Below are 24,840 nucleotides of genomic sequence, written 5' to 3' on the forward strand. Positions count from 1 at the left end.
ATCTGGTCTTTATTACAATGGTTGCTTTCCATTCTTGTTCGCAGATCCTGAATAGGTTGATTGTAATTTTTGTGTTTGTTTCTTTCCTCTGTTTCGCTTGATTATAGCAAGGTAGTATTGTTGTGTGGCATCTCGGAGTCGAGTTCCGGTCTGACTCTCGCAGATCTAATTTGTACAGTAGTAAATTTCCAAATACTTTGTGATTTTTCTCGTGGTTAGTCATTAAAGATTCTATTTCGGTAATGTCTAGGGACAGTCTTGCAAGACGTCTATTTTCAATCTTTGGTATTGGTATTTTGTTGATTATAGTTCTCATGCTTGTTTGGTCATTCTGCTGCCATAGGTGCTTCGCTTGTATCGCCCTTTATTTTTGTATGGTTAATGGTGTCATGACATTGTCTTTTGGTAGTCATCTTTCTCAATTATCTTATCGTTGAACTTGTTAGGTCTTGTGGTCTACTCATACTTATCTTCGTTAGTTTTTTCCAGCTTAAAAGGGTTTCTATTGGATTTGCTTGGCTTCGCTGAGGAAATCACATGTTTCCTTTCTGTGACCTTATTTTATGATTCAGATCTTTCTAGAGTGTCTGAGAACTTAGTAATTCAGAATTGAGTTGCGTCTGCATGTCCTAAAAGCTGTGTGCACCTACTTCCTCAGCTTCAATATCATGTGTGTTATGGTTTGTTTCAAGCATGCTCGATTGCTCTATTTGTATTAGGATTTGCCACAGCAGTTCTTGCACCTTTCTCATGCAAATCCAATTAATCTAATGCTTGATCAGTTATCTGTTTACACTCGACTTGTCCTTTTTTTCAATTTTGTCGCCGAGCGTGTCATCTGACAAGGTGAAAGGGGCGGCACTAGCAATGTTGATGCATCGGTGCGGTGGCTGTTTCTAACACCGGGCGTTGTTTGGCCTGATGCCTTGTTTGAAGTCTAGTCGAGGCTACTATGGCGTCTGGGTGCAGCACTATCACAGAGTGACTCAAGAGTTATAAGTGTAAGTTTTGATTGTTCCAAACTTACTAGGACTGCTCTGGGAGATGCCTCCGCTCAGACTCCCAAAGACCCTGCACCGACTCTGCGCCGCTCCGTGGTGAGTCAGGCTCCTTATGTGAAATGCTCCTCCTCCTTCAGTCGAGCAGGAACAAAGACTTAATTGTCGGATGTGCTTTTTAGAGGCAGAATAATAATCCTTTTGAGAACCAGCGTGTATTAATGGGCCGTCTTCAGAGTGAACTTACGCGGGAGATTTTCAGAAACCTCGCTTGAACCCGCGTGAATGGAAAACACCTGAGCTTTCCTTTGTCTAGGTGACCACAAGTTGTCCTCAAAGTGGCCGTTCTGACCATGTGGGATCTTTGTGAACCCAACATGGCTGCCTCAGTACTGGTCCCAAATGGATTAGGCTAGTAGAGGTCCCTGGACTAGCCCTCTCACTTCCTATGGGGGTGGCTTTTGCTGTGTGGTGTCCCAGTAGCCAACCAGTATGGTTGGTCACCTGAGCCTCTGCCCCAACCCCTTTTTTGTGGTTTGATGGCTGGCCTGAGGCCAAGCCCCATTCAGTTATTTAGGTTCTGCCGTGGCCCCAACACACTCTTGCTGCTTTGTCTCTGTAACTTGGTGATGGCAGGTCGGCTGACTTACTAGATGTGCTGGTCTGGCAGTTTTTAAAGCCCTCACTTTGCTCTACTTACTAAGTGCAATGGCTGGGCCTTATCCAAGTTTGGTTTTATTGCTGTCAAGTCCTTTCCTGACTTATCTGGGCCTTCAGGTGACTCCCCACATCTGCCGGGGTGAGCCCTCTACTGTGGGACAGTTTCTGGTCTGTTTTACTGCTGAATACTGCAGTTTACCACCAGGATCTTCAAATTGGCTGTGGGCTGCTGTAGCTATCCAGAGAATAGCTGCAAGGTTGTTTCTGTGCTAGTGGCAGTATGAAATTGCCACAAGCCATCGTCCTTCTTGTGACCATTTTCTGTCATACTGCTGCATTTTTGTTTTACACTGCTGCTGGGAGCTACTTATTCGGGTAGCCGTTCTCTTGTGAGACTCCCTCGCCAGATCTTTCACTCCTGGCTTGAAGGTGGAGACCTTAGGGTGAACTTTCTTTTCTGTGTTGCTGTGGCTCTTGTTGGCTGAAAAGAGAAGTCTCCTTAATGGGTTGTTTCTGTTCCCTTCAGTGAGTCCTTTCCACTGACACAGGTGTTGCAAATACTTAAGGTGGGGAGTTGGGGTCCTGGGAGGGGTGATTATGCCAGATATTCCCCTCCTGAGGGGTCCCCCTGATCTATGGTAGTGATTTCTGGAAGGCAAGTACTAACCATGGATCCCAATCGACCTTGTTGGGGGTGGTGAAGGGTGTTCTGTTCTACAACTGCTTCATCTGGGGGTCCCCCTTCTGACCTTTGGAATACTACTTTGGGGTCTCAATAGCTTTCCCTGGAGTTTGTTGCTGTATCTCCACTTGTACGGTAGACATCTGTGTGGATGGGCCTTTAAGTTTTACCATCTTCTCCTTTGGAACTTTGGACTTCCCTGGAACTCTCCTTGAAGTGACTCTGGGGTACTTACCTACTCCTGGACATTTCTACTGGATACCCTAGGGATCATTGAGCTCTGGACTAAGACTCGCACTTTCAACACGTACCTGGGATTTTATATCCCTGTTTGAAGTCATTGGTTTTGTTTCTGCACTGGTAAATATATCTGTAATACTATAACTGGTAACATTGTGTGTGTTTACCAGGAAATGTAGCAGGGGGGATAACTATTGATGAACTATATTCATTGATGCTGGCTTTTGCTAATGTTCACTGCTGTTCCATACTCTTAAGCCTTTAGGTATTGTTCTGGGCAACTTTATGTTAATAGCTCTCGGGAGGATAGCTCAGGGGCAACATGCTCGCCTTGGAAGCAGGACGACGCAGAGCAACATGGTTCGCACCCCGGGTCCGCGCTTAGAAACCTCAGGTTATTTATATTGTGCTTAATACCCTATCATATACTATATAAGACCCTGAGAGGTCCAAATGAATGGTGCATTGTGTTTTGGGTCTAGGCACTGTGAATCTTTTTCCTTTGGGTTAAAATGTGTCTTCTTTTTTTAGTCCCACACCCTGCCAGGTGCTGGCCACCAGACCTAGGGCCTTTCACGTCTACTAGAGGTGGGATGTGTTTTAGGACTTTGCACTTAAGTATTTATTTGAACTGATAGTGTTGTGTTATTGAAGTAAATATTTTTCAATATATCTGTGTGGTGTATTGTCTAGATGTGTGTGGACTAATTGTACCTCTGTGTTGACCTACTTCCCCTACCTGAGCGTTAAACCTTGTTGCTCTGTCCACACTACCCACGTTGTAAGAGGTTTGGCTTCCTTTTCCAGTCATGTGTTTTAACCTTCCACCTAGGGTTGGGTGTTGTTGCATCCTCAAGAGGGTGGTACTAAGCTTGCCATAACAGTGCCCTGAGAACACTGGGTTACCTTCCAGGCTCTCTCGTCGGAGGAGCTCACGATAACCAATAGTTCACAATAAAAGGTTGCTCTCGTAGTGAAGCCTTGGATGAGGGCTCCATTGGGTGAAAAGATGGGAACTATTCTGGACAAAGAAAGATTGGAGTGCTCACGTCAGACTGACAGCTCAGGACTTTGGGCCTAACGATTAATATACAGCTATTTTATATTTCTAAAACCTGGTAATGTGAAGTGCCATCTTCCAATATGTAAGCCTTGGGTGTCTAGTTTGATGCAGAGCATCCGGTGCTAACAGAATCCACTCTGAGCACCAGAGTGGCAGTTTCAAAGTATTACACAGAACACCATAAGTAAGAAAATAAAAACTGCGCTGCTTTCCATTAATATTGTCTCTCCTCACCCTTCTTCCAACCCCGCACCCTAAAAACATCTACAGCTCCTGCGACTTGAAGTACACGGAAGGGGTACAATCACTCAACTGGACCAAAATCATGAAGACCATTATCGATGACCCAGAGGGCTTCTTTGAGCAAGGTGGCTGGGATTTTCTGGAGCCAGAGGGCGAGGTGGGTGATCCTGCACAGTAGTGTGTGCAAGTTGGGATACATTATGATTGGGGTGGTGGGTGGGGGAGTTTAACACTGAGGATGTGTGGCCAGATCTTGGAGCCAGTCACATTCCCTTGATGGAACAACAGAAGCTTCTCATTGCACCGGACTTATTGAAATAGGGTTTGTGGGCATTTGGAGTGGTGTTTGTGGTCAAGGGCATGGTAGATGTTATGGTGGTCAAAACAAATTGTTGTACATGAAGTACCTTGTTTCTGGCACTGGTGTTGTGAGCAAAAAGCATTGCTGGAAACTAGACTTATCTCTGGTTGTTACATTTCTGGCATTTCACGGCTCCTCTTTTCCAATCTGCAGGATGCCGATGCAGAGGGAGATGGCTCAGAATCTGAATTGGAAGACGAGACATTCAATCCTGAGGAAGACGATGATGAGGAAGAGGAGGAGGATAGTGATGAAGATTATTCTGATGAGGAAGAGGATGACTCGGGTATGTGCCTTCTTGCTTGCAATCCTTTTGGTGGCTCATAAAATTCTAACTCTGCAAGAGGATCCACTAGAGATCTGATGCATGAGATTGTAGCTAATGCCTCTACTATTAAGGAGCATTGGTGCGAGTACCTGGAAAAGGGAGCTGGTCAGTACTCTCACATTGAGCGTATGCCAGTGCTGAAATATTGTAGGCCTAGATTAATGTACCTTATGCACAATTCAAAAAGAAATGGCCATTGCTGCATTGGTTACAGTAGCCCGTTCGGACTTGGGACTTCACAGACCTTTGACTTGTGAAACAAGTGGCCTCCCACTACAGCTCTCCAGCACGAAGAGTAGCCTTGAAGGACCAGCTTCTTTGTTTCTGCCACAAGGGTCGACTGCTGCCATTGATCACGTTGGCCATTACAGTTCTGTGCTGTTAATAGGAATTTTCAGAATCTACTCTGACAGATTCTGAGAGACCAACCTATTCTGGTGAAAAGAAAAAGACACTAATCTAGCAAAACTTCAAAGTAGTATGACTATGCAGCAAGGCTTGGTTCACTTAAGCACACACAGAGCACTCTTAATAACACAAGTTGGGCAGAATGTATAAAAATTATTTATTCAGGCCTTGGACAAACTCTTAGCAATTAAAAACCACAGCCAAGTATTATACTATAACATCCACTACTGTTATAGAGTATTTGAACTTTTGGGGAGCTCTGGCTATATAGCACAGGCACTTAAAGTTAAAACAATCTGAGCAACTGTAGTGTAGCAAAGCAAGTGAATAAAGAACAAGTTTAGTAACATATTACAGAACTAATATGTTGGAGAGAAAGGGGGTAGAAACACCATCCACAGCCTTATACAATTAAGTCCCTACACCTCAAAGTCCTTCCCTATCGTAAACAGAAGGGCCTAGTGCCCTTATAGCCACAGGTCCCAGGGTGGTTCTTTTCTGAAGGCTGGGAGTCGCAAGAGTTTGAGCAAGAGTTGAGAAAGCCAGTAGGCAGTTTCTAAGTGTTTCAAAGTAGTAGAACAATCGTAGAAAAGATCTTAGCAGACTCTCCCAACCCACCCACCTAAGGAGAAGCCATGGGCATGACTTGACAAAAACTGTGTTAGGCAGTATCCTGTGCAGTTACCTTAGGGAGCACTACAGAAGATTGACTACAGGTGAGGGTAATAAATCCCCTTTGGTATCAGTCTGTTCCACAAAGATGTAGTTGGTAGCTGTGGCTGAGCAGTCACTTATCTCAAGAGGGAGATGAGCAGTATTCAGGGTTTACACAATAGGCCTTCAGTACTATGGAACAAGGAAACACTGACCAAAGCTTTGTAGTGTAAATAATATATATATTTATTTTATACACTTCTAGTTAAACACATCTATCGCAGTTCTGAAGCAAGTTAAATTCGTTCGACGAAAGTATACACAACTCCCTAGTTAAATTGTAGACAAGTTTGAGCAAGAGTGAAAACTGAGCAAAACGGCACAGTGAAAACCAAACACAAATGGCACTCTAGCAATTTCTCACAAGGGAGGGAAAGCACAAGTTATACTGAAATATCTTCTTACACATCCTAGCAACACTTCCCATAAGCTTGTGAATCAGTTTAAGCAAGGCAGTACATCAGTATAGAAAATACTTAAATGAAAACTGAGCAGAATGACACTTCACAAGGTTTAGAAGTGGGGAGGAAAGGGTGGTTATAAGAAGTAGGTGCACCAACACAGTTCTAGTTGAGAATCAATCTAGAGAAGGCAGTTCTAACAAATTTAGCCAGAGTCAGTAGGCCTGTGCCAGAGTCAGTGGTACAGGGCAGGGTCCCAGGAGCAAAATGTTCTTGTAGCTGCAGTCAAGTCTTTGGTTAACGATTTTGAAAAGGTGGATGCAGAAGGTGAAAGACGATGTTTAGAGAGAGGGACGGCCAACCCAACAGGTAGGTAAAGGATTTAAAACACCTTTAGCTCTACCACGAAGAAAGGGCGGCCTGGCGGAACAATATACCTTTAAAATGAAGAAGTGGCTCCTGCGGTGGCGGTTGTTCCTGGTAGTTCCTGCATTTCGGGGGATCCAGCAGAGGAAGAGAGGCTCTCGTCGTGGAGGAAGGTTCGAGTTACTGCACTACCCAGGGATGAAACCAGCCGCGGTGCTGCCTGACGAATAAAAGGGTACGCTCTTTTAAATCGAGGTCCAGGGGGGGGGGGGAACTGGTGCCTGGCTATCTGGCCTCCGAGTACATGGTACTGGCGATTCTACCAAGGCAGGTCCAGGAATGCGATTGGCAAACTGGTTGGCCCCACCAGCTCAAGGGAAGAAGGCTCTTTCGGATGAAGATCTTCTCTCGTCGTGTGGAGAAAAATGGTGAGACGCTGCAGCAGGACTTCACCGGCGGTTCAGTCGTCGCAGATGTCTTTGGCTTCTCTCCTCTTCGGCTTCTTAGTTCCATTGGCGACGTCTTGCTCTTCCAGTGCTCAGGACCCTGCTTTTATGCAAAAAGAACCCCATTCATACAGCCTAGCTGTCACTCACACAGTGGAGTGGTCTTCTTGGCGGAAGACCCTCCACCCTATCAGGATAGAGTGCGACATGGGTTGCAGAGGCAACCCTGTCCAGGGGTCCTACTCCCCCTCCCACACAATGGACCCACCCCAGACTCGGTGGCGCCGGCAGAAGCCCGCCAAAAAGACGAACACAGGATCTCCGACCTGGGTTATGAAGTTAGAGAAAGACACGAGAAAGAAGTTATATTAAAGCTATGGCAAATAAAACCTACTGGAGTAAAGTTGATATTAAAATACACCAGCGGTATGCTAGAGGCTGTCAGAAAATGTTGTAGCCTCCCTATGGGAAAATCCCATAGGGAAATATTTGCAGATGAATATTTACGGTAGTAACCACTGCCAACAGCCGGAAACTTTTGAGAGAGGGACTGTACGGTACCCTCTCGAAAATGAACATAGGGGGGAAAACTATTAACCCTTTCGAGTACCTCCATAGTAAAATGGGTTGTACTCGTTTAGTTCATAAAAATTGACTAGAAAAGTCAATTGGGACTTTACATGCCCTGGGAGGCAGTAGTCAGTCCCAGGGTATGGAGTCTGTTTGGGGGTCGCTACGACACCCCTGTGTCACTGCACGGAGGGTGCTGTGTAACACATGTGAATAAAGATGGTTCCTATGGAGGTGAGAAAAACCCCATAGACATTAAACACAGAAATAGCCTAGAACACACATAGCAAAAATGCCTAAGAGTGGTAAAAAGAGTCTCACTCTTAGCAGGAGGAAAAAAAAACTTCAAATCCAGCAAAGCTGCTGGGGGACTCTATAGGTAAGGGAAAGTTGCCATAGAATGAGAATTCTCCCTAACACTCTGCATCAGTTAGGCAAGGGGAACGCTGGGCAAGGACTGCATTCTCACTAACCCCTATGGAGGCACAGGGATTGGAAGCAGTACTTCAATGGATTACATTCTCCCACAGATTCCTCATCTTGATAGATATCCCATCCAGCATCAGCTGCTCAGAAAAGTCTGACAGGGGACACAGTGCGGCTTGGCGTCACGTCTCGACCTCAGTATGCCTGAACCGTGCCACTCCTTGACTCTGGGCATGATGTTGGCAGTACCTTTAGCTCGTCACTGCACCCCAGTACCTTAGTTTCCTCAGCACACTGTTTGGAACGCTCTCATTCATCTTTGTGAGAATGTATTCCTTTGCTGACATGTCTGGCCCTAAGCAGTCAAGTTTTAAGCACTGCAAGGACTGCAGCTCAATTGTCCATCGCATACCCATACATCAGTTGTGTGGTGTGCTGTGGGATGAAGCATGATGTCTAGCAGTGGGCATCCTGTCTGCATATGAATCCGGTATCATCTATACGAAGTTGGTGCTAGGGGGAGGGTCCTTTTGAAATACCTGACGTATTTGGTTGCCAAGTTTTGAGCCCCCCTCACCAAAGGTCCAGTGCTGGAGTAGGGCAGGCATGGCAATAAAAGCATTGAAAAGGTCTCATTCTAGAAGTGAGTGCCACCATTCATACTCTTCATCCTGCCACAACAATGAAGCATGCGCGTAGACACGACTTTGATTTGTTGGAGGAAAGGGGTAAAGTCTTACTCAAGTAAGGGGGCACTGAGAGATTGGGAGGTATTAAAGCACCAAATACTACTATATTTTTAGATGACTGCTGTGGGTATGTCTTTAGCCTCAACAGCTCAGGCAGCACAGACACCGGCTGTGCCCGGAGTTTCCAGCGCCAAGTTGGCTGCATCTGGTGTAATACCCTCGAGCTCAACTTCAAAGCCGACCACCCTCAAGGTGTCGGTCGCAGCGGCACTGTCCACTATGGACTAGAGCTTTTTACCAGAGTCCCGGTATGGATTTTTCAAGTCCATTAAGACCATTTTTGATGGAGACCTAATCTTTTTTGAAATGGAGCCCATTGATAGGCTGTGGGTGGTTGGGGGGTTGGGGGTTGTGTAGGAGCACCACACACAGTGGGTAATAAGCAGCGCTCAGATACCTGAGGGTTCGTAGCGCTATATAAATGCGAAATCATTATTATAATAGTAACATATGCCTGACTTCCAAGCGGACCTCCTGGCTCTGGCGGAAGGGCTGCATGATGCGAGTGGGCTAGATACCTTGCCTGAACTAGAGATGGAATAAGCGGCTCCCAACACTCATCCAAATGCACAATACAGGGAGACTGCTGAGAAGGTTGTAGTGGCTTTTGTCCTTGGCGCCCCAGCCAAGCCATTATAGTCCTCCAACCTTTTGGTTCCTTTATTTTTATTTTTTTTATGATATCTGAGTTTTATATAGTTAAAACACACAATCTAAATGGCAACAAAAGCAATACAGCCCCTCGCCTCTGACCTCCCCCCTCCCCCCCTCCCTTCCCGAAATACAGGTAAGAACAGCTCCAGTTTTTCTCACATCATGACCAAATCTCTGGTCATCCATTCATTGGAGCAGGGGGTTGCATATTGCTTCAAACTGCAAGCCCAGCCCCCCAACCATGGCTGTTAGTTTTTCCATGGCCACTATGTCTCATAGCCTCTGCAACCCCTGGCCTGTCAGTGGAGGTTCAACTTTGCCCCACGTTGAAGTTATCACTAGTTTTACTGCCAGCACCTTGGCGCGAGCCACCCTGAGTTGAAGGTGCCGACCCTCCCACCAGCCCTTCTGTGTATACCCCTCACATTACAAATTCTAGTTAGATTGCCCCACTCACTCCTCCCAACCTTAGCAGTGCCTCCTCCACAGTTTCCCATATCTTCTCCAATTAAGGACCGGTTGCCATGATATGCGTCGATGAACCCTGCTGCCCGCACCCTCTATACACCTGCTGTCAGCCCCAGGTTTGAACTTTTGCTATTTCATGAAGGTGAGATACCATCTATGGAGGACTATGAGCTGCAGCTCTCTATGCTGCATACAGATGGACCCTTTCCATGTATTGCGGAATACTCTCTCCCATTCTTCAGGCATGTAAAGGTCCCCCCAATTCGATTTCCTATCGACGCTTAATAGGCCTTATTCCGTCTGGGATGGGGCTCGATAAGCATCCCACTGGCTTCCAAGAGTTTTCTCCAGCACTGTGGGCGCCCTTGTCACCCTGGATTTCATAACTGGGCTTTGGAGCCAATGTTGCAACTGGTGGTAACAAAATCTTTCCCCTTCGTCCAGTCCAAATGAGGCCTCACAGTCAACAAAGTTTCTAATGGTCTTCCCTTGCGCCATATCTCCTACTTTTTTACAACCGCCCCTACCTCCCTTTTATCAAACACCATTTCCTTGAGGGCTGTAGTGAAGTCTCGATTCCCATGAATGGGTGTGAAAAGGGAGGGGAATGTTACTTGACCACTCCTTCTAGAGATCATGTCCCGCGCCTTCATTGTACCCCTACAGATGACATTTTATACAGCAGCTTGGTGGCCCTCTGGGATCTGGGCAGTCTGGGTTGTTTCCATAAGAGCTCCCCAGTTATGGCTTGCTCTATAAAGAAGCAGTGTTTTTCCGACTCGGGCTAAACCCAATCAGCCAAAACATGAACCTTGGCAGCCAAGTAAAAGTTTAGTATATCTGGGCAGGCCAGCCCTTCCCCATCTTCGGGAGCGACCATTCTCTTGTGCCCAATCCCACACACCCCTCCCCCACCTCACCTCCCTCCCAGATAAACCTGGAAACAGTCGTCCTGAAGGTATACAATTCCTCCCCAGGGTTCCATAGCTTAACATTCTATTTGAGGTTGAGAATAATTGGAAGAATTTTCATTTTAACTTCTCTTCTCCCCACACCACAAGATCGTCTGGCTGCTTCATTGATCCAAATCTTTAACTTCTCTAACATGGGGTGGGTAGTTAAAGCTCTATAAAGTCCCTCCTTTAACAGGGATATTAATACTGCAGGGTTCCCTTCACCTGCCTAAACAGGCTTGATTGCTGAAGATGCAGCATTATGTCTGGAGTACCCTTTATATTCAGGATTTCAGACTTGCTAACGTTAACTCTGAATCCAGAAACTTCCCCAAACTGGATTTCCCCCCCCCCCCCCCCCCCAAACCTGTGCTCACATTTCCTAATGTGCTCTGCGAATGGCTCCATCTCTAAAGCGAACAGGGTTAGGGTGAAAGGGCACCCTTGCCGTGTGCCTCTGTTGGGCAGAAACCTGTGCAGTTCCCTTAGGGACCACTGCAAAAGGCTTAAGACTACAGGTGTTGGCAGTAAACCCAATTGGTAGCAGTCTGTACCACCCAGATTTACCTGGTAGCTGTGGCTGAGCAGCCAGACCTCTCTCAAGAAGACTTAGACAGTATCTAGAGTATACAGGATGGGTACCAAAATACAGTAGCACAAGCAAACACTGACCAGGGCTTTGGTATCGGAGTATATAATTATTTATTTAAAGACACACTTCGAAACACTCCAGCACTATTATTGTAAGCAAGTTCAAAACACAGTCGCCCTTAATATATATACATCCCTTATTCCTTATTAGACAAGTCTTAGTTAACACCACTTATTTTCAAACAGAGGTGAGCGCTTAACTAAAGATGGCACTCCAATAAGTTATCAAAAAAGGGAGGAAAAAGGCAGAAATTAGAAAAGCACCCAACACAATACTTTAGAAGCACTCAGCAAGGCAGGAAAGTCAGTCTACTTGTGAACAAAAAGTTCAGAGGCCCGGCTCCCTCTTAGAGAGAGTAGAACACCAATGCGCCCAAGATCACACAGTTTAAAAAGGCTTGGAAAGTCTTGCAGAGTTTAAAGAGGAATTAGTTCAGCTCAGAAAAGTTCAGTTAGCCAGCCTAGGGCCAACCCAAGTGGTAAATTGAGGATTTACGAGACACCCCACACAGACCGTTGCGAGGGAGGCCAGGCGGACACAGTACCTTGAAAGTGGGGAGTATCCTCCAGCGGGGGCAATTGTTCCTGGCAGTGGGTGCAAGTCGCGGCGTCGTCAAGCGGAAGAGATCTCGACGTGGAGGAAAGCTGAAGGTCGTTGCACTGCCAGGGAAGAAACCAGCCGCGGAGTTCTCCGTTTAAAAGGTTACTGCCCTTTGATTTGCGGTAGTGGTAAAACGTGGTATCCCAGTTGCCGGGGTGCTTGGCACAGGCAAGGCGGCCACGAGATGATCCGGGAAGGCAAAAAGGCAGGCAAACTGGTTATCCCCACCAGTCAAAGGAAGAAGACTCTTCGGGATGAAGACCTCCTCTGTTGTTGGAAGAAGTGATGAGTCGGTTCAGCAGGGCTCCACCGGTGGTGTCGTCATTGCAGGTCAGCTCAGCTTCTCCTTCTTTGGTCCTGTGGTGACGTCTGAAGTCCCAGTCCCCAAAGCCCTGCTTTTATGCAGAAAACCCCCATTCATCAGTCCTAGCTGTCACTCAAACATGCTAAGTGGTGAGCCGGGCGGCTCACCACTGGGCCAATCACACAAGAGTGCGACTTGAGTTGCCGAGGCAACTCAGTCCAGGGTGCCTAAACCCCCCTCCCACACATCCTGTATACCCAGACAGAGTGGCACCACTTTTGGAGACTTCTGTGTAAAAGCCTGCCAAAATGTGGAACAAAGGGCTCGACTTGGGTTGGAATTACAGAGGCGAACACAAACCCCATTTTAAAACCGAGTCCTGGCGAAAAGACCCAACCGGGGAATACATTTTAAATAAATAACCCGGCGGTATCTTTAACATAGCACCAAAAAGTGGTGCGTTTAAAATGAATGGGAAAATCCCATAGTAAATATTCTTAAGGAATATTTTGCGTGGTAACCACTGCCACCAGCCAGAAACTCGACGAGAGGGGACTGCACAGTGCCCCCTCGAAATACAGACCCAGGGGCAATCTAATTACCCCTACCAGTACTTCCACAATATGATGGTTTGTACTGGTTCTGTTCCCAAAAGTCGATGGTGACTTTACATGCCCTGGGAGACGGTAGTCAGTCCCAGGGTATGCGGTCTGTTTGTGGCTCACTATGACACCCCTGTGTTACTGCACTGAGGGTGCAGGGTAACACTTACCAAAAACCACATGAAACCCTATGGAGTAAAAGATCCCATAGCCCATAAAACACATTACAAAGTCAAAGGATATCTCAAATCATGTGTAAGAGTGGGAGAAAAAGAGTCTCGCTCTTAGCAGGAGAAAAAAATAAACCCCAAAAAATCCAGCCAAGCTGCTGGGGGACTCACTAGGTTTGGGAAATTAGCCTTAACAGAGAATTCTCCCTAACAGGCTCTACCCAAAGAGATGTAATCTGTGATGACCCCATTCACATTGATTCATAGCGATTGTTAGCCAATGCCACGTCTAGGCTGCATTGGGAATATTATCGAGGCCAGATTTAGACAGAATTGTGCATACTAGCTTGCTTCACATATAGACAGAATTTTCAAAGGTGGGTCACTGCCACATTTGGATACAGTTGTGTATATTGTGTATATATATCACACGCCACATCTAGAAAGAACATGGAAATTTAGCACATCACAATTTCACCCCTCTGCATACACCTCTCAAACTCTAAACAAACACAAGCCTATATCCGAACAAACCGCACAAGCTTCACTACACCGCAACGACCAAACAAACCACACAGACTCACACAACGGCTACCGACCGGAAAGCACCCCAAGCCCAGCGAACTGTTAACCGGGTTGAGGCTGCCAAGGCTGCTTCAGAATATTTTCGACAGGGGGCATAGTGGACCTCGACCCGGCCTTTGACTACCGATCTGTCTTGTCCGGCATCTGGTCTGGACATGGCTTTAGAAGTAGCGCGTCACTACGCCCCAATCTCGGTTCCTTTTACCTGCATGCAAACATTCTGCTTTAGGAACACAGAGCTAGTTTCAACGTTTTTGTCAGAAAACGTCACCCGTCTTGTCATCTTGGTATTAAGTAACCCACCTATTGGTATAGGTCTGTACTACACAAGTTGGTAGTATGACTGAGCAGCCAGACTTGTCTCGAGGGGTAAATGTTAGCTGTAGCATCGAAATCCACAAATACAAGTATCCAAATAACACTTAATCTCAAGGTTTTCTAGTGAAATAATTATTTAACGGTCCGTTTTAAATAAGCATTCTTTAAAAAGGGCAATGTGCAACAATAGAAATACTTCAAAATGCATTCTCAGAATCAAGGCAAAGCAAGTTAGAGATGCTTCATACACACTTCCTACACCCTGAGGTGACTTCACTAACTAGGACAGTATTGGCATTTATATATCATTTTTGTACTTTGTAAAATTCTGAGGTTGGCAAAAAGAAAAGGTTAAGGAAAGGAGAAAGGTTACCAGGTTCTCGGAGCATGTGAGCACTTTAAAATCTCCCAATGAACTCTAGATAAAAACCTTTCCTAGCAATAGTCGGTCAAAACCAATGTATCACCTATGAGGGACAATAAGAATAAGTCAATGAACTAGAAGAGTCTGCAGGGAGCCAGGACAGCCAAACTCAATTTGGAGCAAAGTCTATGGTACTGAAGCACTTCTTAGATGGCAAAAAGTATTGTGCAAAGTTAGAGAGTAGTTGGAGAAAATCACTGTTGGGCCACAAGCTTACACTTGTGAAAGTCTAGAGCTGAGATCTGTAGGCAAAGTTTGAATGCAATACCCTCTGGGAACACTACAAACAACTAGGACTACAGGTATAGGCAACCCAACCTTTGGTATAAGCTTTGTGCTACACAGTTTTGGTAGTGTTTTGAGCAGCCAGGCTTATCTCAAGAGGGGAAATGTGAGCTGTAGTGGAGTTACACAAATATTCAGAGTTACGGATATTCAAATAAACTTATACTCAAGGTTTCTTGCAGAAACAATTAATAATTTGTCAGTCGGTTATAAAGCCGCCTTCAGAAGGGAGCAATAGAATATTAACACACAAATATTATTCAATACTGTACACTTTGAGTTTCTGAATCAGACCAGGCCTTTTTGGGATGGCCCACAGACACAACCTACACCCACAGGTGCCTTCAGTAACAAGGGTGCTGGGGACATTAATACCTTACTGTTGGCCTTCAGAATACGCTTTAAAAAGTAAAAGGCAAGGTTTAATGCAACACAAGAATCTACAAATATTCATAAGCAGGGCAAATACTTTGAGATAGCACTTAGAAGAGTCATTCAATTCAATAGGCTAAGCCAAAGTCAATAGGTAAAAGCCTTTGTATGGGATGCAGCACTTCAGGTAAGTAAATAGAATAGAAAAGTATTTGCACAAGTTCTTTGGGGTCTTTGGTAAAAAAGAATCCAATGTAGGGCCACATGCTGATTGGACTTGAGAGTTGCAGAAGTTACAAGCACTCTACAGTATGAGGTAAGTTCTCTTGGGCTAGTTTTACAGTACCTTAGTAAAGAAGAAAAGGATACAGCTGAAGACTTCTGTTCCTGTACAGCTCTGCAGATCTCGCTGTTCCTGGGCCTTAATCGTGGGGACTAGAGGGAGGACATGGGGGGGGGGGGGGGGGGGGGGGACTCCTCCACTGTCAAAGCTGGCAATCTTTACTTTGTGGCTGTTAACCGTTTCAGCTCCTTGCGTTACAGCAAATAGCAATAAGCGCGGTTCCTGGCTGTCAAGGTGGACTTTCTCACATCTGAGGTCCTGCACTCAACTGAGGGGGTGGGGGCTGGAAGGCTTGGTCTGTCCTGCTTCGTGGGAGTCCGGAGGATCTTCCAAAAGCTTTAGGCCAGCTTGCAAGCAACGCACACACTCTGGTGTCCCTCTCCCTAGCTCTAAGGTTTCCTGCAGCAACTCTGAGGAAATTCAACCAGCTCTGAGATGGGTGTTCAGGTGGCTTACTTGGGAGTTGATTGGTCCCACCAACTCAAAGGGAGAAGTCGTCCTTGCAGGGGTTCTCTGTCGATGAGAACTTGGCGATTTAGACCTGCAACAGTGCTTCACCGGGCAAACCAACGATCCAGGAGTTGCAGCAGCCGCCCTCTTCTAGCTCTTCTTCGGTTCCTTTGTCCAGAGGTCGACTTGCCTTTTATTCAGTTCTCTCCCATTCATTCCAGCCTAGCTGCCATTCACCCAGCAGGGTGGCTGTCCTTGCCGGACAGTCAGCCAGCCAATCGTCACAGAGCGCATTTGGGTCTCATAGGAGACTAAGCACAGGGAGTTTCGGGCACCTCCTTCACTTCCTACCTGCCCAGACACTCTGGAGCCAGTGGTGGGTTTCACTCCTGAAGCCCGCCAAAGGCGAATGAACCGAGACCAAACTTGGTTTGGTATGCAGAGAAAAACTCGAGGGACCTTTCCACAAAGACATGGTGAAAAAAGAGGACCAGGGACCATTTTAACTAGGGAGGCTCAGCGCCATTTTGAAAAACATGGCTCCTGCGATTTAACGTTACCGGAGCTGCGAACAGTTCACGCTCGGAGTAAATCGTGGTAGTTCATTGCAAAACCACTGCCACCAGCCGTTCTGAGAGGAAAGGGTAACATATAAGATGTTACATGAGCATTTAGACACAGGGGATACAAAGTAACCCCTCCAGCACTCTATTTTTAGATTATTGTAAGGGTGTGCTGGGTGTAGCAAGTACAATGATAAGTAGTCAATTTCACTCTACTGCTCTGGGAAACAGTAGTTTATCCCAGAGAAGCTGTTTAAACCTTGGGAAATCTGAAAGACTTCCATGTGCCGCTGCACTGAAGGTGCAGTGACACAATTGTAAAAGATGATGCTTATGGAGTTTGTTAAACTCCATAACCAAAAGAAACGGTGTATATAATCACATACAAATACATGAGAGAGTGGGAAAAGGGTCACACTCTCGTCAAGTTAAAAAAAATCAAGTCCTCAAAATCCAGCAAAGTTGCTGGGGGTTTCTAGGGTAGAGGGAATTGGCATTTTTTTTATTTTTTTTAACTTTTTATTGTTCATCGGTCTCAACAGTTACAGCAACATACCCCATCAAGAAACACAAGTCGATAGGCAAAGAAAACATTTACGTTCAACGTTATATGGACATTTCATCATCTGAGAGCAACTCACACAGATAGGTTCGGAAGGGGCCCCATAAGTCTTTTGGTCGGCTTGCCTCCGGCAAGGTCAAAACAATGTAAGTTCGCGGAGGAAAGTGGTCACATTTGGTGGCACAGGCATCTTCCAGGCTTGCAGGATACATTTCTTAGCCACAGCACATGCAATATTAAATAGCCTCCTGGTTTTCTCCGAGCACTTGCCAATGTCTCCAAATAAATATTTCTGGGGGGGTCAGCTGTGGGGGTATCTGTGTAATTTCAGTCAATATTTCGGCCACCTCTCCCCAGAATCTCAGGAGAGCTGGACACTTCCAGTACATGTGAAAGGAGTCCGCATGTAGGGCCCCACACTTGGGGCATTCCCCCCCATGTTCTGCAGCAAATTTTGCCATCTTAGCTGGCGTGTAGTGTAACCTATTTAAGAGTTTAAATTGTATCAAACGTAATCCTGCATTCAATGAAACCTTTTTTTGTGATTGAACAATATCTGCTCCATTTGTCCTCTGGGATAGGCATTTGCAAGTCTGTCTCCCATTTGTCCTTGACCCGGTTCACAGAGGGGGTGTGGGCCTGTAGCGCCCCATATAGTTTAGAAATGCCTAGCCCAGCCTTCATTGTGATGAGTTGTGTACAGGGGTATTGAGGAGGTTCGTCTGGGAACATTGGCCATCTTTTTTGAAATGCGGCCCTTACTCTGTAGTATTGTAGTATTTTGAGTGGCCCACCCCCATCGCTCTAGTGAAGTCCCCTCTGGTTGCACATTTACCATCTATGAACATATCGCCCACCTTCATTTCCATGTGTGGATCCCATCCTTCCTGAATACTCACATCCGACATAGGGGGGATGCCCGGAAAATTCCACAAGGGGACTTCTGGGTTGTACGGTGTTTCCAGCTTCAATTGTTTAAATAATGCCCCCCAGGCCCTGGCGGTGCAGCTAACCGCATCGTAATCACAAGTGTCTTTATGACGTGAATTAAATAGGACCGACTTAATGTCCGCTGGGATTATAGTTTGTGCTTCCACCCAGGTGTGTGGAGTAACCCCAGGTTCCTCCTACCAATATTTTGCAAACTGTGCCTGTGCGACCAGGTAATATAGCTCAAAGTCTGGAGCCGCTATGCCTCTGGTGTCGTAGGGTCATTTTGTCCCACCCGATTCTGGCCACCTTCCCGTTCCATATAAAGGTTACTACCGGCGACCGTAGTCTCGAGAAAAAGTCTCTACCCGGCCATATGTGTATATTTACAAAAAAATATAGTAGTTTGGGGAGAGCTATAAGTAGGGCTATCCTGCCATACAGGGGTATAGGGAGGTGTCCCCAGATCTGTAACTTGGTGCCAAATGTTTGCAGCGCCTTCTCATGGCTGTCCGCGTAGAGGGTTTGCCTGGTCCTAGACACTAATACCCCGGGATATCTAACATATTGATCTGACCATTTAAGGCCGCAGGTGTTCGTAGGGCATTTAGTATGGGGTGTGAGCGGGAATATTTCTGATTTGGTTATATTGATGACGTATCCTGAGTAATCCGCAAAATCATGTATATCAGTCATAATGGGTGCTATGTATATTTCCGGCTCGCAGACGTAGAGTAACTTATCGTCCGCGTAAAGTGAGATTAGCTGGATACAGCCTTTCATGTTAATTCCCTTGTCCCTGTGTCTCAGCCGAACCGCTTCTGCCATAGGCTCAATAGTTGGGGCAAACAAGATTGGCGAGAAAGGACAACCCTGCTGAGTTCCTCTACCCAATTGGAACATCTCAGAAATGGTTCTATTAGTGCAGACTTTGGCGCCCGGAGCAGTATAGAGCAGCCTTACGAATCTGATAAACGCCGGCCCCACCCCAAACGCTTCCAAAAACCGTGAAAAGGTAGACCCATGATACAGAATCGGACGCCTTTTCGGGGTCTAGGGCTACAGCTGCTGCGCTTCTGCCCGAGTCAATCTGTGCTATTATACTAAATAGTCTACGGAGGTTTAGCGCAGTGGACCTCTGGGGAATGAAACCATTCTGATCGGGATGGACTAGAGTGGAGACCAGGGGCAACATTCGATTCGCCAGTACTTTACTTTACCAAAAATCTTGGCATCAACATTGATGAGCGAACGGGGCCTATATGATGACATGTCGCTAGGTGGGTGCCGGGGTTTGGGGAGCACAGTGATAATGGCTTCCCTCATCGTCGGGGGTAGTATGCCTCCCTCTAGAGCTTCCTCCCAGGTTTCCAACATTATGGGGATCAGTTCCGTGCGGAACTCCTTATAGAATTCAGCCCCCAACCCGTCAGAGCCCGGTGCTTTGCCCGACGCTAGCCTCATGATTGCCTCACTCATTTCTTCTGCAGTGACCGGCTGATCTAGTGCAATTTTGCTCTCGAGTGACAGTTGTGGGAGCCCTAGCGACGCCAAATATGTTTTAATCTCAGTAGTCGTCTTCCTATCTTTATTTGAATACAGCGTCTGGTAAAATTTGGCAAATTCTCCATTTATACCCTCTTCGTTTGTCAGTACCTCGCCAGCAGCGTTTTGTATGCTAGTGATTGGGTATGGCTGCCTCTCATGTTTAATCAAGTTAGCCAGTGTTCTGCCCGCTTTATTGCTTTCCCCATATCTGCGTGCTCTGCCAGGGGCCACTATATATTGTATTTCTCTAGCAGCCAGCTCATTAAAGGTTTGGATATGTTTATTAATCTCGGCCAGAACGGCCTTATCGTGTGTACGGCTATACGTCCCCTCAAGGCTGTTCAAGGTATTTCCTACCCCTTCTAGCTCCCTCCTCACTCCCTTCAAGAGTCCAGTGGATTTTGAGATAATTGCCCCCTAGCCCAGACCTTAAAGGTTTCCCATACCGGGGAAACTCGTGCCACCGACCCAATGTTATTCTTGAAAAACTGTTATTTCTTCCCGTAGGGCCTCCGCTACACCCGGGTCACCAAGTATCCCACTCGGCATACGCCATCTTCTGGCAGGTCTAGGAGCATCTCTCAGCCTGAGCTCCAGTGTAACAGGGGAATGGTCGGACAGTGTGCAGGACAGGATTTCGCAGCTGTGCAGTGTCTCAGAGAGGTTTTGGGATAGAAAGAAATAGTCTATTCGCGATTCACTGTCGTGCACGGATGAGTAGTGGGTGTAATGTCTAACGTCTGGGTGTAATGTGCGCCATGCATCTATTAACGCCATTTGTGGAAGGAGTTGTCCCAGTGTTAGTGCCATTTTGGTCGGTGTTTTCATACTGGATCTATCCATTACCAGGTTCAGGGCCATGTTGAAGTCCTCACCCCCCCCCCCCCCCCCCCCCCATCCCCCCATATTATGGAGGAAGCATCTAGTTTATTGAGAGTCTCATATATGTTTAAATAAAAATCTGGATCATCGATGTTGGGACCATATGTAATAACCAAAGTAATTTGCTTACCCGCGATCTTCCCCCAAACAAGAACAAACCTCCCCATTGCATCCACCTTGTGCCCCTCCGCCCGGAACCCCAGTGAGGGATGAATGAGTGATGACTCCCCCTCCCCTCCCCCCGGGACTGGGACGAATAGCTTGTATAATATCGTGTCTTACCCCATTTGGGCATTATATTCATATTTACTGCACCCATAGCGTGGGTCTCCTGTAACATCACGATTTGAGGGCAATATCTAGAAACAGTTATTGACCTTACTGGCCTGCATCGGGTTATTTAAACCTCTTACATTCCAGGACAGCAGCGGTATTCGCAGTCCCCCTGCGGTAACATTCCCATGTGTTATGACACTTGCCATACCATCATCCAATTCCAGTATTCACATGGCGGGAGCAGCAACCGCAACTGCGAGACCACTTAACCTTCAAACCAAACTTAATAACAAAGCAACTTATCCCCCTCCCCCCTTCATCCACAGCTCAAAGCAGCTGTTGCCTCGCAACCTGACCCCCCACCCGCATCATCTCCCCCCAACTCGACGATGTAACCCATGAACATTCATAACTCGCCCGATGTTTTCAAGGAGGACGAGCATTCGTTATGCCTCTGTCTCCATGAGGACAAGACGCACACGGAGAAGGACTGTGTTTTTTGGGAACATGTCGGAGCGGACCATGAAGGATCGCCACCTCCGTCTCGCTAACTGGCTGGAAGGGAAGAGCCCGTCAGGCGAGAAGAAGAAAAAGAAGTCCGAGTGGTCTTCTAAGTCCTGTGAGGGCGCCCCGGCGACGGGGGCCCAACAAAAGGCCAAGCACTGGGAGCGCCGAACGGTCGGGCTCCTTGGCTGCCAGGCAGGGTGCATCCTCCCCGGTGCCATCAACCACGAGCCAACGCTCTGGCTCGGGTAAGAGGAAGTCCGAGAACCCGGCGAAGCTTCTGGAGAGGCCCCGGTCGATCTCGAAGATTCCGGCAGAGGGGGAGCGAGGCTCGGACCCTCCCCCCAAGGTGAAAGCCCCAGGCGTACAGAAGGTGACGATGGCCTTAATTCAACCTTCTAAGACCTCGATTGAGGATGTCGCAGAGGTCCTGGCTCAGCCTGTGGAGGCTACGCCATTGGAGGCGACCTCAGGACCCACAGTCTCCCTGCCACCATGGAGGGAGTCGTCTTTCAGGCCCATTGAGAAGACCCCCACGAAGTCCTTGTTGGAAAAGGTGGGGGAGGGGCAGGTGGCCATCGTGGATACGGACACGACCTCTGAAGAGCTCATCGAAGTCGTGGAAGAGGCCCAGCCCATCGGGAGGGATCCCTGTTAGGGAGAATTCTCTGTTTAGGCTGAATTTCCTAACCTAGTGAGTCCCCCAGCAGCTTTGCTGGATTTTTGGGGTTTATTTTTTTCTCCTGCCAAGAGTGAGACTCTTTTACCCTCACTCTTGGCCATGATTTGAGTGGGTTTCTTTGAATCTAGATGTGTTTAATGGGCTATGGGGTCTTTTACCCCATAGGGCTTCATGTGTTTTTGTGATGTGTTACACAGCACCCTCAGTGCAGTAACACAGGAGTGTCATAGTGACCACCCAGTATAGACTCCATACCCTGGGACTGACTGTCTCCCAGGGCATGTAAAGTCACCATTGACTTTACTAGTCTTAAATTCTGAACAGAACCAGTACAAACCATCATATTGTGGACGTACTGGCTGGGGCAATTCAATTCTCCGTCCCCCCTGATCGAGTTTTGGCTGGTGGCAGTGGATACTACTTTTTATATTCAACCGCGAATATTTTCCTATGGGATTTCCCATTGTTTTAGACTACCGTCTTTATTTAATTATTTACGGTAGCCTCGAACATACCGCTGGTTTATTTAATTAACATTAATTCTCCGGTTGGTATTTTTTGCCAAAATTTGATTTTAAAATGGCATTTGTGTTCTCTTCTGTGACTCCAACCCAAGTCGAGCCCTTTGTTCCACTTTTTGGCGGGCTTCTCCACAGAAGCCCTCCAAAGTGGTGCCACTCTGTCTGGGGTACTTAGGAGGGGTGGAGGGGGATTTAGGCACCCTGGACTGAGTTGCCTAGGCAACTCAAGTCGCACTCCGTCCTGATTGGCCCAAGTGGTGAGCCGGCCGGCTCACCACTTAGCATGTTTGAGTGACAGCTAGGCTGAGTGAATGGGGGTTTTCTGCATAAAAGCAGGGCTTTGGGGACTGGAACTTCAGAAGTCTCCACAGGACCTAAGAATCCGACGAGGGAGAAGCTGAGCCGACCTGCCACGACGACGCCACCACCGGTGGAGCCCTGCTGGACCGTCTCACCACTTTTCCCAACGACAGAGGAGATCTCCCGCCGGAGAGTCTTCTTCCTTTGACTGGTGGGGATATCCAGATTCACCGTCTTTTCGCCTTCCCGATGTACCTCGTGGCCGCCTTGCCTGTGCCAAGCACCCCAGCAACCGGGATACCACGTTTTACCACGACCGCGAAACAAAGGTACCACCTTTAACCGGAAAACTCCGCGGCTGGTTTCTTCCCTGGCAGTGCAACGACCTTCATCTTTCCTCCAAGTCGAGATCTTCTCTTCCCCTGGATGACGACGTGACTTGCACCCACTGCCAGGAACAACTGCCACCGCTGGAGGATCCTTCCCACTTAAGGTACCGTGTCCTGCCTGGCTTCCCTTGCCACCGACTGTACGGGGTAGATTTAGCCCCCGGCTTTCGAACCTGGGTTGGCCTGGGACACCCTGGCTAAACTTTCCTGAGCCGCTCAACTCTTTTTGAACTCTCTGCAAGACTTTCTAAGCCTAGTGTAACTGTGAACTTGGGCTCATTTGTGCTCTGCTCTCTCTAAGAGTGGGCCCAGCCTTTTGACTTTGGCTCACCAGTGACTATTTGCTCTTCTGCCTTGCTAACAGTGTTCCTCAGTCTTAGAGTGGTGTACCTTTCCATATACTGTCTTTTTCCCTCCATTTCTCACAAACTTATTGGAGTGCCATCTAGTTAAGCGCTCACCTGTGTATGAAAATAAGTGGTGTTTTACTGAGACTTATCTGATGAGGAAAAAGGGGTGTATATATTACAATAGTAACTGTTTAGAAGATTTTACAACAGGAGTGCTGGAGTGTTTCAAACAGTGTGTTTTTAAATAAATAATTATATACTTTGATACCAAAGCTCTGGTCAGTGTTTGCTTGTATTGGTGTGTCTGAGTGCCTATTGTGTATACTTTGCATACTGCCTAACTCTTCTTGAGAGAAGTCTGACTGCTCAGCCACAGCTACCAGGTACATCTGGGTGGTACAGACTGTTACCAAGTGGGTTTACTGCCAACACCTGTAGTCTTAAATCTTTTGCAGTGTTCCCTAAGGGAACTGCACAGGTTTCTGCCTAACAATCCCGACGAGAGCAGCGGCGTCGCCGAGGAGGTTCCTCAAGAGCCCTCGCGCCCGTCGTTTCCGGCGCCGCAGGACACTTCGGCGGCCATTTTGTCAGCGATTCAGTCCTTATGCTCGGAGATAAGGACAAGGTTGCCCCTCCTCCCGACGGGGGAACCGGAGCCGGGACCTTCGGAAAGTCCACCACATAAGAGGAGGAGAACGCATCCTACGCGGCCTGCTTTGCCTTCCCCCCGGTCTACTACCCACGGGGATGATACAGGCACGGCTACGACAGGTACAGGTGACGACGGAGGTGACAAGAAGTGTCCCTGTCGCCCCCTGCCCGGGCGTCCCCGTCCGACGAGATTGGATCCTTTCATGCCATGATTTACAGGGGATCCGAGCTCTTCCAGCTCTGCCCAGAAGAGAAGAAGGAAGGGTTCTTTTACCAACGACGCGAGGCTAAAAGGAAGACGGTCCTCGCCGTACCACTTCTTGATGACATCTGGGATGAGGGGCTCGCCCTCCTCAAGAACCCTGCCACGGCGCCGGCAAAGAGGGACCGGTACGAGAAGAAGTATCGGGTCCCCGACGCTACCTTCGGGCGCAACCTACCCCGGACTCGTCTCGGCGGCGGCAAAGAAGAAAGCTGGGGGGGGGGGGGGGCATCGGCCTCGACATCAACTTCCCTGCCTGACGGCGAGGGCAGGAAGCTGGACACGATGGGACGACGGGTCATCTCATCCGCAGCAACGACTATCAAGGTGGCCAACGCCCTGGCTATAGTAGCCCGCTACGATAGGGAGTTGTGGTTCAAAATCGCCCCTCTGTTGGACTTCCTTCCGGACGCCAAAAGGGCTGAGGCCCTTAAAATCCTACAGGAAGGTGAGATTGCTTCGGACCACGCCATCACGGTGGCAACGGACATCGCCGACACCGTTTTCCGTCAGTTGGGCAACAGCGTTTTCCTGAGACGATGAGGATGGCTCGAGGCGACAGATTTCCGCCCGGACATGCCCTTC

General features: G+C 47.6%; 1 protein-coding gene across 2 annotated transcripts in view; it reads left to right on the plus strand.

The window, feature by feature from the left end:
• Positions 1-24,840, plus strand: part of SUPT16H (SPT16 homolog, facilitates chromatin remodeling subunit) — a 979,449-nt gene that overhangs the window by 911,972 nt on the left and 42,637 nt on the right. For both annotated transcript variants that reach the window (XM_069642728.1, XM_069642729.1), the window contains exons 23-24: positions 3,914-4,043; positions 4,401-4,533. In XM_069642728.1, coding sequence (XP_069498829.1) covers positions 3,914-4,043; positions 4,401-4,533 — 263 coding nt within the window. The remainder of the gene's footprint in view (positions 1-3,913; positions 4,044-4,400; positions 4,534-24,840) is intronic.

Source organism: Ambystoma mexicanum, unplaced genomic scaffold (assembly GCF_040938575.1).
Source record: "Ambystoma mexicanum isolate Mex_15411 unplaced genomic scaffold, UKY_AmexF1_1 Mex_scaf45, whole genome shotgun sequence".
Lineage (NCBI taxonomy): Eukaryota > Metazoa > Chordata > Amphibia > Caudata > Ambystomatidae > Ambystoma > Ambystoma mexicanum.